This window comes from Oncorhynchus tshawytscha, unplaced genomic scaffold (assembly GCF_018296145.1).
Source record: "Oncorhynchus tshawytscha isolate Ot180627B unplaced genomic scaffold, Otsh_v2.0 Un_contig_6291_pilon_pilon, whole genome shotgun sequence".
NCBI classification, from domain to species: Eukaryota; Metazoa; Chordata; class Actinopteri; order Salmoniformes; family Salmonidae; genus Oncorhynchus; species Oncorhynchus tshawytscha.
Window position 1 is genome coordinate 20,589 of NW_024608327.1, and position 14,412 is coordinate 35,000.

The window sequence follows — 14,412 nt, forward strand, 5'->3', positions numbered from 1 at the left end:
TAGGGACGTTTTCCTTTATGACGTAATTTGTAATCAAGTTATGATTTAATTATGTGTAATTCTGTGTGATTAGTTAGGTATTTAGTAAATAAATAATTAAACACAATTTTGTATTGCTGATTCAGATTGTTAGCCAGTGTTCGTGCAGATAACCAAAAATGTACAACTTTCAGATGAGACTGAATTAAGATGAAGATTAATGTTGACTGCTATTGATGTAAAATATTACTAGGTCTTTAAGAGTTTATTCGGAAGATAACAGCTCTATAAATATTATTTTGTGGTGCCCGACTCTCTAGTTAATTACATTTACATGATTTGCTCAATCAGGAAATAGTAATTACGGAGAAATTATTAAAAAAAGAAATGGCTTCGGAATATTTCCATCTGTCATAAATGTTTATGATATAATTAAGGATTTAGACATGTTATGTGATTATATAAACTCAACAAAAAAAGAAGTGTCCTCTCACTGTCAACTGCGTTTATTTTCAGCAAACTTACAATGTCTAAATATTTGTATGAACATAACAAGATTCAACAACTGAGACATAAACTGAACCAGTTCCACAGACCACGACGGTCCTCTACCTCCAAATCGGTCGAGCACCAGAGTAAAGGCCTCGGAGTAACGCTGATTCATTTGGCGATAAACACGAATCCGACCATCACCCCTGGTGAGACAAAACCGTGACTCGTCAGTGAAGAGCACTTTTTGCCAGTCCTGTCTGGTCCAGCGACGATGGGTTTGTGCCCATAGGCGACGTTGTTGCCAGTGATGTCTGGTGAAGACCTGCTTTACAACAGTTTATAGGGGCTTACATGCCCACAATCCAGCCTCTCTCAGCCTATTGCGGACAGTCTGAGCACTGATGGAGGGATTGTGCATTCCTGCTTTAACTTGGGCAGTTGTTGTTGCCATCCTGTACCTGTCCCACAAGTGTGATGTTCGGATGTACCGATCCTGTGCAGGTGTTGTTACATGTGGTCTGCCACTGCGAGGACAATCAGCTGTCTGTCTTGTCTCCCTGTAGCGCTGTCTTAGGTGTCTCACAGTACAGACATTGCAATGTATTGCCCTGGCCACATCTGCGGTCCTCGATTATGTTAGGTCACCACCAAGTCACAGAAAAATACAGCCGTTTTCACAAAAAGCAGAAATATAGATACAATTAATCACTAACCTTTGATGATCTTCATCAGATGACACTCATAGGACTTCATGTTACACATGAACATGCATGTATGTTTTGTTCGATAAAGTGCATATTTATATCCAAAAATCTAATTTTACATTGGCGTGTTATATTCAGTAGTTCCAAAACATGCAGGGATTTTGCAGAGAGCCACATCAATTCACAGAAATACTCATAATAAACATTGATAATAGATACAACTATTATACATGGAACTTTAGATAAACTTCTCCTTAATGCAACCGCTGTGTCAGATTTCAAGAAAACTTTACGGAAAAAGCATACCATGCAATAATCTGAGTATGGAGCACAGAGCCCAAACCAGCCAAAGAAATATCCGCCATGTTGTGTAGTCAACATTAGTCAGAAGTAGCATTATAAATATTCACTTACCTTTGATGATCTTCATCAGAATGTTCTCCCAGGAATCCCAGTTCCACAATAAATGTTTGATTTGTTCGTTAAAGTTCATCATTTATGTCCATAAACCTCCTTTTGTTAGGGCGTTTGGTAAACAAATCCAAACGCGCGTGTCCAGCGGAAAGGTCGGACGAAAAGTCCAAACAGTCATATTACTGGTCGTAGAAACATGTCAAATCTTCAATAATGTCCCAACCCGGAGAATTACTTTGTCTGTAGAAAAGCAATGGAACGCGAGCTAACTCTCTCATGACCGCGCGTCACGAGCCCATGGCTCTCTGCTAGACGCCCCTCTCATTCAGCCCCACTTCATAGTAGAATCCTGAAACAAGTTTCTAAAGACTCTTGACATCTAGTGGAAGCCTTAGGACGTGCAACATGACCAATATCCCACTGTATCTTTAATAGGGGCTGAGTTGAAAAACTACAAACCTCAGATTTTTCTTAGGTTTTAGCCTGCCATATGAGTTATGTTATACTCACAGACATCATTCAACGAGTTTTCAAAACTTCAGAGTGTTTTCAATCCAATACTACTAATAATATGCATATGTTAGCATCTGGGACTGAGTAGTAGGCAGTTTACTCTGGGCACGCTTTTCATCCAAAAGTGAAAATGCTGCCCCTTATCCCAATGAAGTTTCAACCGTTCCACAGGTACAAGTTCATTAATTGTTTATGGTTCATTGAAAAAGCATGGGAAACAGTGTTTAAACCCTTTACAATGAAGATCTGTGAGGTTATTTGGATTTTTATGAAATATCTTTGAAAGACAGAGTCCTGAAAAAGGGACGTTTCTTATTTTTGCTGAGTTTAAATGTTTTCCTCGTTGAAAAGCAGTGAAGATAATTGGAATATGAAATTCAGTGTACTTCCAGAAGTGACTGGAATGGAAATGGAACTGAGTCCAATCCTGCTTACCAGAGGGTTTTGTTTCTGCTGTAGCTATCACCATGGTCTGTGTTGTAACAGCATGTTATACAGGAGCTGTAGTCATGTGTTGTAGTAACATGTTAGTAGTAGTAACATGACCCACTGAAGAGACGAGTCTTCAGTAAAGACCTATAGGTTGAGACCGAGTCTGCGTCTCTCACATAGGTAGGCAGAGCATTCCATAAAATTGGAGCTCTTTAGGAGAAAGCCCTGCCTGTTTGCTTAGAAATTCTAGGGACAATTAGGAGGCCTGCGTCTTGTGATCGTAGCGTACTTGTAGGTATGTACGGCAGGACCAAATCAGAGAGATGAGTAGGAGCAAGCCCATGTAAAGCTTGTTGTCAACCTTTTGGTTGGCATTCAGCTGCTCTTGTCGCGCCTGAGGACGAGTGACAGCAGAAGCGGGGAACACATGGATAACTCTGTGCTCTTTAGAGAGAGTGGTCACTTCTATCCAATACTTCCAATACAGGTACTACCTTTCCTCCGGCAATATCTTTACCCATTATAAAGGTCACACCTTTCACTGGCAACATAGGACGTACCCCCACTCTGAATATTCCACTGATTAACTCAGAGTGTACTTTCACAAAGTGCAATGGCACTGGGACAAAACCCATTTCAATACCCTGTTCTAACACACTGGAACCACAATATGTATCGTCAGATAAGGGCAACACATCAGACAATATAAACTACTACTGAAATCAGCCCTTGCCTTAACAGGAAGCCAGTGTAGGGAGGCTAGCACTGGAGTAATATGGTCAAATTTTTTGGTTCTAGTCAGGATTCTAGCAGCCGTATTTAGCACTAACTGAAGTTTATTTAGTGCTTTATCCGGGTAGCCGGAAAGTAGAGCATTGCAGTAGTCTAACCAAGAAGTAAAAAAAGCATGGATTCATTTTTCTGCATCAATTTTAGACAGAAAGTTTCTGATTTTTGCAATGTTACGTAGATGGAAAAAGCTGTCCTTGAAACAGTCTTGATATGTTAGTCTAAAGAGAGATCAGGGTTTAGAGTAACGCCGAGGTCCTTCACAGTTTTATTTGAGACGACTGTACAACCATTAAGATGAATTGTCAGATTCAACAGAAGATCTCTTTGTTGCTTGGGACCTAGAACAAGCATCTCTGTTTTGTCCGAGTTTAATTACAATTAACTGCTGACATGTAAAATGCACTTCGAGATTGATGCACTTTGAGATTATTCTTGTATAATGAAAAGAGCTTTACAAACCTTATGATTAGGATTATTATGAATCTGATTATTATTTTTTATAAAGAACGTCACTGCTTAGCCATACCTCCTATTTTTTTATTCCAGTTTTTCCAGCGAGGCTGCAACCTCAGGACCCCTACTTCCAACATCTATGAAGATACCCATGATTCACTCCACAATAGTCTGTTTTATATGTCATTTCTTATCACACCACACAGGGGCGATAAAGTTATTCTCATTTGAGTCTGTATTTCAAAAATAGTCAAGCAGATGAATCTAGTTGCCTTCCCGTGACCTACAGGGGGCGTCTTCTTTCGAGATTTCGCATGAGCTGCACTAAGAGCGAGCCAAGGGAAGGGTGGATCTCTCTCTCTCTCTCTCTCTCTCTCTCTCTCTCTCTCTCTCTCTCAATGAGATTAGTCTGCAGGTATTTTCAGCCTTTGTTTCTTATTGGATTAACATCAACACACTTCATTGTAATCACTTAACACCACAGTCACACACACACACACACACACACACACACACACACACACACACAGTCACACAACACCACCACCCGTCACTCACACACTCTCTCTCACACTCACACACTCTCTCTCTCTCTCTCCTCACTTCTCCACTATCCTTCTGATATAATGTGATTAGTGTAGTTGATCCGCTAGGGTTTCAGCTGTCTCTCTGTCTCTCTCTGTCTCTTTCTCTCTCTCTCTCTCTCTCTCTCTCTCTCTCTCTCTCTCTCTCTCTCTCTCTCTCTCTCTCTCTCTCCTCTATCTTTCTCTCTTCTCCCCTATCCTTCTGATATAATGTGATTAGTGTAGTTGATCCGCTAGGGTTTAGCTGTCTCTCTGTCTCTCTCTGTCTCTTTCTTCTATATATCTCTGTTTCCCACACAGGTGATATTCTCAGTGTCTGACTCACCCTACTCTTCTGACCCAGCTAATCTCCCACTTATCTAGGGGAGGAGAGGGGAGGCGGCAGGGAGAGAAACACGGGGACAGAGAGAGAGAGAGAGAGAGAGAGAGAGATAGAAACACAGAGAGAGAGAGAGGGAGGGAAAACACTGGGAAGAGAGGCAGACGAATAAAGAATGAAGGAATAAGGCAGAAAGAAGGGAGAGAGTGAGGGAGAAAGAGAGGGAGGGAAACAACAGCGGAACAGACAAGATAAAGAGAGATGAAGAAAAAACGATAACAGGAACGGTTTTTGGACAACGAGAAAGAAAAGAAAGAGGAGGAGCTTAAGGAGACGGAGAGAGAGAGGACTACAGACTACAGTCTGAAGGTGAACCCTCTGAGATATCTGGTAGATATCTGTTCGACCTAGAGACAGTTTTAGTCCACCTATTATGCCATCGTTGACCTGAATGAGGAGGCCTGTTCTATAGATTATATTTCTAGGGTAGATATATTATGGGTGCTTATCAACTGTAGTTTACAGGGCTAACTAGTTAGCACAACAATATTTTTATTTTTTATTTCACCTTTATTTAACCAGGTAAGCTAGTTGAGAACATGTTCTCATTTACAACTGTGACCTGGCAAAGATAAAGCAAAGCAGTGCGACACAAACAACAACACAGAGTTACACATGAAATAAACAAGCGTACAGTCAATAACACAATAGAACAAAATAAAGTCTATATAAAGTGTGTGCAAATGGCGAGAGGAGGTAAGGAAATAAATAGGCCATAGTAGCGAAATAATTACAATTTAGCAGATTAATTAACACTGGAGTGATAGATGAGCAGATGATGGTGTGTAAGTAGAGATACTGGTGTGCAAAAGAGCAGAAAAGTAAATAAAACAATATGGGGATGAGGTAGGTAGATCGGGTGGGCTATTTACAGATGGACTATGTACAGCTGCAGCGATCGGTTAGCTGCTCAGATAGCTGATGTTTACAGTTAGTGGAAGGAAAGACGGCAAAAGCAGGTGTTGTTATGGTGACCAGTGAGATATACCTGCTGGAGCGCGTTACGGGTGGGTGTTGTTATCGTGACCAGTGAGATATACCTGCTGGAGCACGTGCGGGTGGGTGTTGTTATGGTGACCAGTGAGATATACCTGCTGGAGCGCGTGCTACGGGTGGGTGTTGTTATGGTGACCAGTGAGATATACCTGCTGGAGCGCGTGCACGGGTGGGTGTTGTTATGGTGACCAGTGAGATATACCTGCTGGAGCGCGTGCGGGTGGGCGTTGTTATGGTGACCAGTGAGATATACCTGCTGGAGCGCGTGCTACGGGTGGGTGTTGTTATGGTGACCAGTGAGATATACCTGCTGGAGCGCGTGCTACGGGTGGGTGTTGTTATGGTGACCAGTGAGATATACCTGCTGGAGCGCGTGCTACGGGTGGGCGTTGTTATGGTGACCAGTGAGATATACCTGCTGGAGCTCGTGCTACGGGTGAGCGTTGTTATCATGACCAGTGAGATACACCTGCTGGAGCGCGTGCTACGGGTGGGCGTTGTTATGGTGACCAGTGAGATATACCTGCTGGAGCGCGTGCTACGGGTGGGTGTTGTTATGGTGACCAGTGAGATATACCTGCTTGAGCGCGTGCTACGGGTGGGTGTTGTTATGGTGACCAGTGAGATATACCTGCTGGAGCGCATGCTACGGGTGGGTGTTGTTATGGTGACCAGTGAGATATACCTGCTGGAGCGCGTGCTACGGGTGGGTGTTGTTATCATGACCAGTGAGATATACCTGCTGGAGCGCGTGCTACGGGTGGGTGTTGTTATCATGACCAGTGAGATATACCTGCTGGAGCGCATGCTACGGGTGGGCGTTGTTATGGTGACAAGTGAGCTATACCTGCTGGAGCGCGTGCTACGGGTGGGTGTTGTTATCATGACCAGTGAGATATACCTGCTGGAGCGCGTGCTACGGGTGGGTGTTGTTATGGTGACCAGTGAGATATACCTGCTGGAGCGCGTGCTACGGGTGGGTGTTGTTATGGTGACCAGTGAGATATACCTGCTGGAGCGCGTGCTACGGGTGGGTGTTGCTATCATGACCAGTGAGATATACCTGCTGGAGCGCGTGCTACGGGTGGGTGTTGTTATCATGACCAGTGAGATATACCTGCTGGAGCGCGTGCGGGTGGGTGTTGTTATGGTGACCAGTGAGATATACCTGCTGGAGCGCGTGCGGGTGGGTGTTGTTATCATGACCAGTGAGATATACCTGCTGGAGCGCGTGCGGGTGGGTATTGTTATCATGACCAGTGAGATATACCTGCTGGAGCGCGTGCTACGGGTGGGCGTTGTTATGGTGACAAGTGAGATATACCTGCTGGAGCGCGTGCTACGGGTGGTGTTGTTATCATGACCAGTGAGATATACCTGCTGGAGCGTGTGCTACGGGTGGGTGTTGTTATGGTGACCAGTGAGATATACCTGCTGGAGCGCGTGCTACGGGTGGGTGTTGTTATGGTGACCAGTGAGATATACCTGCTGGAGCGCGTGCTACGGGTGGGTGTTGTTATCATGACCAGTGAGATATACCTGCTGGAGCTCGTGCGGGTGGGTGTTGTTATGGTGACCAGTGAGATATACCTGCTGGAGCGCGTGCTACGGGTGGGTGTTGTTATGGTGACCAGTGAGATATACCTGCTGGAGCGCGTGCTACAGGTGGGTGTTGTTATCATGACCAGTGAGATATACCTGCTGGAGCGCATGCTACGGGTGGGTGTTGTTATCATGACCAGTGAGATATACCTGCTGGAGCGCGTGCTACGGGTGGGCGTTGTTATCATGACCAGTGAGATATACCTGCTGGGCGCATGCTTCGGGTGGGTGTCGTTATCATGATCAGTGAGCTGAGATAAGGCAGAGCTTTACCTAGCATAGACTTATAGATGACCTGGAGCCAGTGGGTCTGGCGACAAATATTTCGCGAGGGCCAGCCGACTAGAGCATACAGGTCGCAGTGGTGGGTAGTATAAGGGGCTTTGGTAACAAAACGGATGGCAATGTGATCGACTGAATCCAGTTTGCTGAGTAGAGTATTGGAAGCTATTTTGTAGATGACATCGCCGAAGTCGAGGATCGGTAGGATGGTCCGTTTTACAACGGTAAGTTTGGCGGCGTAAGTGAAGGAGCCTGTGTTGCGAAATAGAAAGCCGACTCTAGATTGGAGATGTTTGATATGAGTCTGTAAGGAGAGTTTACAGTTTAACCAGACACCTAGGTATTTGTAGTTGTCCACATATTCTCGGTCAGGACCATCCAGAGAAGTGATGCTAGTCGGGCGGGCGGGTGTGGGCAGCGAACGGTTGAAAAGCATGCATTTAGTTTTATTTGCACTTAAGACCTGTTGGAGGCCATGGAAGGACAGTTGTATGGCATTGAAGCTTGTTTGGAGCTTAGTGTCCACAGTGTCCAAAGAAGGGCCAGATGTATACAGAATGGTGTCGTCTGCGTAGAGGTGGATCAGGGAATCACCCGCAGCAAGAGCAACATCGGTGATATATACAGAGAAAAGAGTCGGCCCGAGAATCGAACCCTGTGGTACCCCCATAGAGACTGCCAGAGGACCGGACAACATGCCTTCGATTTGACACACTGAACTCTGAGAAGTATTTGGTGAACTAGGCGAGGCAGTCATTTGAGAAACCAAGGCTATTGAGTCTGTCGATAAGAATATGGTGATTGACAGAGTCAAAAGCCTTGGCCGGGTCGATGAAGACGGCTGCACAGTACTGTCTTTTATCGATGGCGGTTATGATATGGTTTAGTACCTTGAGCGTGGCTGAGGTACTAAAGTCCAAGGCTGGCAGGTATTATCCAGGCTAAAAAAACAGCTGGTGCAGAAGGTAAAGGGCGCTAACAATAACTAAATAGCTAGTAGCTAATTAGCTGTTTAGCCTCTGATAGCTTCTGATGGCGGTTCTGGCTATAAGGTCTAAAAAAAAATAGCACATTGAGTGAGGCGGGTTACCGGATGGTATATTGAATTTAAAAATGGAAAAGAGATTGAAAAATAAATTGAAATATATACAAAAAAGAGAAAAATACAATAAGTAAACGAGAGGACGACAAACCACGTCTGCACTGCTACGCTGTCTTGGAGTTTTTTTAAATAATAAAAAATAAGACATTTTAAAATATGCTTAGCTGAGAGAGTCCTCAAATGGCATTCCCTATCATGTGCATTACTTTTACCCAGGACCCATGGCCCCCTATTCCTTATCTAGTGCACTACTTTTAACCAGGACCCATGGCCCCTTATTCCCTATCTAGTGCACTACTTTTAACCAGGACCCATGGCCACCTATTCCTTATCTAGTGCACTACTTTTAACCAGGACCCATGGCCACCTATTCCTTATCGAGTGCACTACTTTTAACCAGGACCCATGGCCACCTATTCCTTATCTAGTGCACTACTTTTAACCAGGACCCATGGCCATCTATTACCTATCTGGTGCACTACTTTCGTCTGAGTCCTCACTTCTCATGCAACTTCAATGGGGTGTTCTGACGTGATAACTCTCTCTCTCTCTCTCTCTCTCTCTCTCTCTGTCTCTCTCTCTCTCTGTCTCTCTCTCTCTCTCTCTCTCTCTCTCTCTGTCTCTCTCTCTCTCTCTCTCTCTCTCTCTCTGTCTCTCTCTCTCTCTCTCTCTCTCTCTCTCTCTCTCTCTCTCTCTCTCTCTCGTTCTGTCTTGTCGCTCCTCGCTCTCTCGTTCCTCTCCTCTCTCCTCTCCTCCCCCAGTAGTAGACCATGGTAGATTTGTTCCTAGGTCGTTCACTAGTATGTAACAACAGAGACCGTGTTGAGTACGATACGGAACGGGAGGTCATACTCCGTCTCCAGAACCGGATCCTGCTCCTGTTCTTCGGTTCAGTAGAAAGCCAACGGTGCCAGGAGTTCGTCCCCACACTTAAGGTAAACACACACACGCACGCACGCACACGCACACACACACACACACACACACACACACACACACACACACACACACACACACACACACACACACACACACACACACACACACACACACACACACACACACACACACACACACACACACACACACACACACACATACTCACACATTGAATCACTTGTCAATCTATAGTTATCTCTCTCTCTCTCTTTCTCTTTTCTCTCTCTCTCTCGTTCTCTCTCTTTCTCTTTTCTCTCTCTCTCTCTCTCTCTCTCTCTCTCTCTCTCTCTCTCTCTCTCTCTCTCTCTCTCTCTCTCTCTCTCTCTCTCTCTCTCTCTCTCTCTCTCTCTCTCTTTCTTTCTCTCTCTCTCTCTCTCTCTCTCTCTCTCTCTCTCTCTCTCTCTCTCTCTCTCTCTCTCTCTCTCTCTCTCTCTCTCTCTCTCTCTCTCTCTCTCTCTCTCTCTCTCTTTCTCTTTCCTCGCTCTCTCTGCTAATTAAGGTATTATAAACATCTCATATCTTGCCTCCCTCCCTCTGCACCCTTCCACTTTCCTTCTCCCTATCTACCCCCTCCACGTAGGACTTCTTCAAGCGTCTAACAGATGAGTTCTACGTGGAACGCTCCGCCCAGTTGGTCCTTATGTACATCAGCCTGGACCAATCAGAGGAGCAGCTGGAGAACCTCCTCAAAGAGCTGCCCAAGAAATGTCTGTTCCTGACCCACAATGACCCCTATCGCAGGTATGGGTGGATGGGATTGGGTGGGGAGGAGAAATGCCTGTTCCTAACCCTCGATGACCCCTATCGCAGGTATGGGTGGATGGGATTGGGTGGGGAGGAGAAATGCCTGTTCCTGACCCTTGATGACCCCTATCGCAGGTATGGGTGAATGGGGGTGGGTGGGGAGGAGAAATGCCTGTTCCTAACCCTCGATGACCCCTATTGCAGGTATGGGTGGATGGGATTAGTGGGGAGGAGAAATGCCTGTTCCTGACCCTTGATGACCCCTATCGCAGGTATGGGTGGATGGGATTGGTTGGGGAGGAGAAATGCCTGTTCCTAACCCTCGATGACCCCTATCGCAGGTATGGGTGGATGGGATTGGGTGGGGAGGAGAAATGCCTGTTCCTAACCCTCGATGACCCCTATCGCAGGTATGGGTGGATGGGATTGGGTGGGGAGGAGAAATGCCTGTTCCTAACCCTCGATGACCCCTATCGTAGGTATGGGTGGATGGGATTGGGTGGGGAGGAGAAATGCCTGTTCCTAACCCTCGATGACCCCTATCGCAGGTATGGGTGGATGGGATTGGGTGGGGAGGAGAAATGCCTGTTCCTAACCCTCGATGACCCCTATCGCAGGTATGGGTGGATGGGATTGGGTGGGGAGGAGAAATGCCTGTTCCTAACCCTCGATGACCCCTATCGTAGGTATGGGTGGATGGGATTGGGTGGAAAGGATGGGGTTGGGTAGGATGGGGAGGAGTGTCTATAGAGTGTGTGTGTATCTTACACTGTGTGTGTGTATAGAGTGATTGTGTATATGTAAAGTGTCTGTCCGTCCGTGTGTGTATATCTTACACTGTGTGTGGGTGTGTATATAATGTGTCTGTGTGTGTGTGTGTGTGTGTGTGTGTGTGTGTGTGTGTGTGTGTGTGTGTGTGTGTGTGTGTGTGTGTGTGTGTGTGTGTGTGTGTGTGTGTGTGTGTGTGTGTGTGTGTGTGTGTGTGTGTGTGTGTGTGTGTGTGTGTGTGTGTGTGTGTGTGTGTATATCTTACACTGTGTGTGGGTGTGTATATAATGTGTCTGTGTGTGTGTGTGTGTGTGTGTGTGTGTGTGTGTGTGTGTGTGTGTGTGTGTGTGTGTGTGTATGTGTATATCTTACACTGTGTGTGGGTGTGTATATAACGTGTCTGTGTGTGTGTGTGTGTGTGTGTGTGTGTGTGTGTATGTGTGTGTGTGTGTGTATATCTTACACTGTGTGTGTGTGTGTGTGTGTGTGTGTGTGTGTGTGTGTGTGTGTGTGTGTGTATATCTTACACTGTGTGTGGGTGTGTATATAATGTGTCTGTGTGTGTGTGTGTGTGTGTGTGTGTATCAGAGAGCTGGAGTCTATGTTTGAGGTGGAGGATGTACCGAGGGTGGTGGTGCTGCGTCCAGACTGTTCTGTTCTATCTCCCAACGCTGTCTCTGAGATAAGCAGCCTCGGAACCAACTGTTTCCACAACTGGCAGGTGTGTGTCTAATGGATCATGTCTGTGTGTGTGTGTATCATGTGTGTGTGTGTGTGTCATGTGTGTGCGTGTATGTATCATGTGTGTGTGTATCATGTGTGTGTGTGTGTATCATGTGTGTGTGTGTATCATGTGTGTGTGTATCATGTGTGTGTGTGTATCATGTGTGTGTGTGTGTGTCATGTGTGTGCGTGTATGTATCATGTGTGTGTGTATCATGTGTGTGTGTGTGTATCATGTGTGTGTGTGTATCATGTGTGTGTGTGTGTATCATGTGTGTGTGTATCATGTGTGTGTGTGTGTATCATGTGTGTGTGTGTATCATGTGTGTGCGTGTGTGTGTATCATGTGTGTGTGTGTATCATGTGTGTGTGTGTATCATGTGTGTGTGTATCATGTGTGTGTGTGTGTATCATGTGTGTGTGTGTATCATGTGTGTGTGTGTATCATGTGTGTGTGTGTGTGTATCATGTGTGTGTGTGTGTATCATGTGTGTGTGTGTGTATCATGTGTGTGTGTGTGTATCATGTGTGTGTGTGTGTATCATGTGTGTGTGTGTATCATGTGTGTGTGTGTATCATGTGTGTGTGTGTATCATGTGTGTGTGTGTGTATCATGTGTGTGTGTGTGTATCATGTGTGTGTGTGTGTATCATGTGTGTGTGTGTGTATCATGTGTGTGTGTGTGTATCATGTGTGTGTGTATCATGTGTGTGTGTGTATGTATCATGTGTGTGTGTATCATGTGTGTGTGTGTATCATGTGTGTGTGTGTGTATCATGTGTGTGTGTGTATCATGTGTGTGTGTGTATCATGTGTGTGTGTGTATCATGTGTGTGTGTGTGTATCATGTGTGTGTGTGTGTATCATGTGTGTGTGTGTGTATCATGTGTGTGTGTATCATGTGTGTGTGTGTATGTATCATGTGTGTGTGTGTGTATCATGTGTGTGTGTGTGTATCATGTGTGTGTGTGTGTATCATGTGTGTGTGTGTGTATCATGTGTGTGTGTGTATCATGTGTGTGTGTGTATCATGTGTGTGTGTGTATCATGTGTGTGTGTGTGTATCATGTGTGTGTGTGTGTATCATGTGTGTGTGTGTGTATCATGTGTGTGTGTGTGTATCATGTGTGTGTGTGTGTATCATGTGTGTGTGTATCATGTGTGTGTGTGTATGTATCATGTGTGTGTGTATCATGTGTGTGTGTGTATCATGTGTGTGTGTGTGTATCATGTGTGTGTGTGTATCATGTTTGTGTGTGTATCATGTGTGTGTGTGTATCATGTGTGTGTGTGTATCATGTGTGTGTGTGTGTATCATGTGTGTGTGTGTGTATCATGTGTGTGTGTATCATGTGTGTGTGTGTATGTATCATGTGTGTGTGTGTGTATCATGTGTGTGTGTGTGTATCATGTGTGTGTGTGTATCATGTGTGTGTGTGTATCATGTGTGTGTGTGTATCATGTGTGTGTGTGTGTATCATGTGTGTGTGTGTGTATCATGTGTGTGTGTGTGTATCATGTGTGTGTGTGTGTATCATGTGTGTGTGTGTGTATCATGTGTGTGTGTATCATGTGTGTGTGTGTATGTATCATGTGTGTGTGTGTGTATCATGTGTGTGTGTGTGTATCATGTGTGTGTCATCATGTGTGTGTGTGTATCATGTGTGTGTGTGTGTATCATGTGTGTGTGTATCATGTGTGTGTGTGTATCATGTGTGTGTGTGTGTATCATGTGTGTGTGTGTGTATCATGTGTGTGTGTGTATCATGTGTGTGTGTGTATCATGTGTGTGTTATCATGTGTGTGTGTGTATCATGTGTGTGTGTGTATCATGTGTGTGTGTATCATGTGTGTGTGTGTATCATGTGTGTGTGTGTATCATGTGTGTGTGTGTATCATGTGTGTGTATCATGTGTGTGTGTGTGTATCATGTGTGTGTGTGTATCATGTGTGTGTGTGTGTATCATGTGTGTGTATCATGTGTGTGTGTGTGTATCATGTGTGTGTGTGTATCATGTGTGTGTGTGTATCATGTGTGTGTGTATGTATCATGTGTGTGTGTGTATCATGTGTGTGTATCATGTGCGTGTATGTATCATGTGTGTGTGTGTATCATGTGTGTGTATCATGTGTGTGTGTATGTATCATGGGTGTGTGTATGTATCATGTGTGTGTGTATGTATCATGTGTGTGTGTGTATCATGTGTGTGTGTATGTATCATGTGTGTGTGTGTATCATGTGTGTGTATCATGTGTGTGTATCATGTGTGTGTATGTATCATGTGTGTGTGTGTATCATGTGTGTGTGTATCATGTGTGTGTGTGTATCATGTGTGTGTGTATCATGTGTGTGTGTGTATCATGTGTGTGTGTATCATGTGTGTGTGTATCATGTGTGTGTATGTATCATGTGTGTGTGTATCATGTGTGTGTATGTATCATGTGTGTGTGTATCATGTGTGTGTGTGTGTATCATGTGTGTGTGTGTATCATGTGTGTGTGTGTATCATGTGT

The 14,412-nt window shown here is 44.9% G+C and overlaps 1 protein-coding gene across 1 annotated transcript in view; it reads left to right on the forward strand.

Moving 5' to 3' along the window:
* The first annotated feature begins 4,771 nt into the window (after positions 1 to 4,771).
* nxnl1 (nucleoredoxin like 1) overlaps positions 4,772 to 14,412 on the forward strand; it is a 13,514-nt gene continuing 3,873 nt past the window's right edge. The window contains exons 1-4 of the mRNA XM_042313041.1: positions 4,772 to 5,051; positions 9,489 to 9,659; positions 10,244 to 10,404; positions 11,764 to 11,896. Of these exons, the coding sequence (XP_042168975.1) occupies positions 9,495 to 9,659; positions 10,244 to 10,404; positions 11,764 to 11,896 (459 nt within the window). The 5' untranslated portion in view covers positions 4,772 to 5,051; positions 9,489 to 9,494. The remainder of the gene's footprint in view (positions 5,052 to 9,488; positions 9,660 to 10,243; positions 10,405 to 11,763; positions 11,897 to 14,412) is intronic.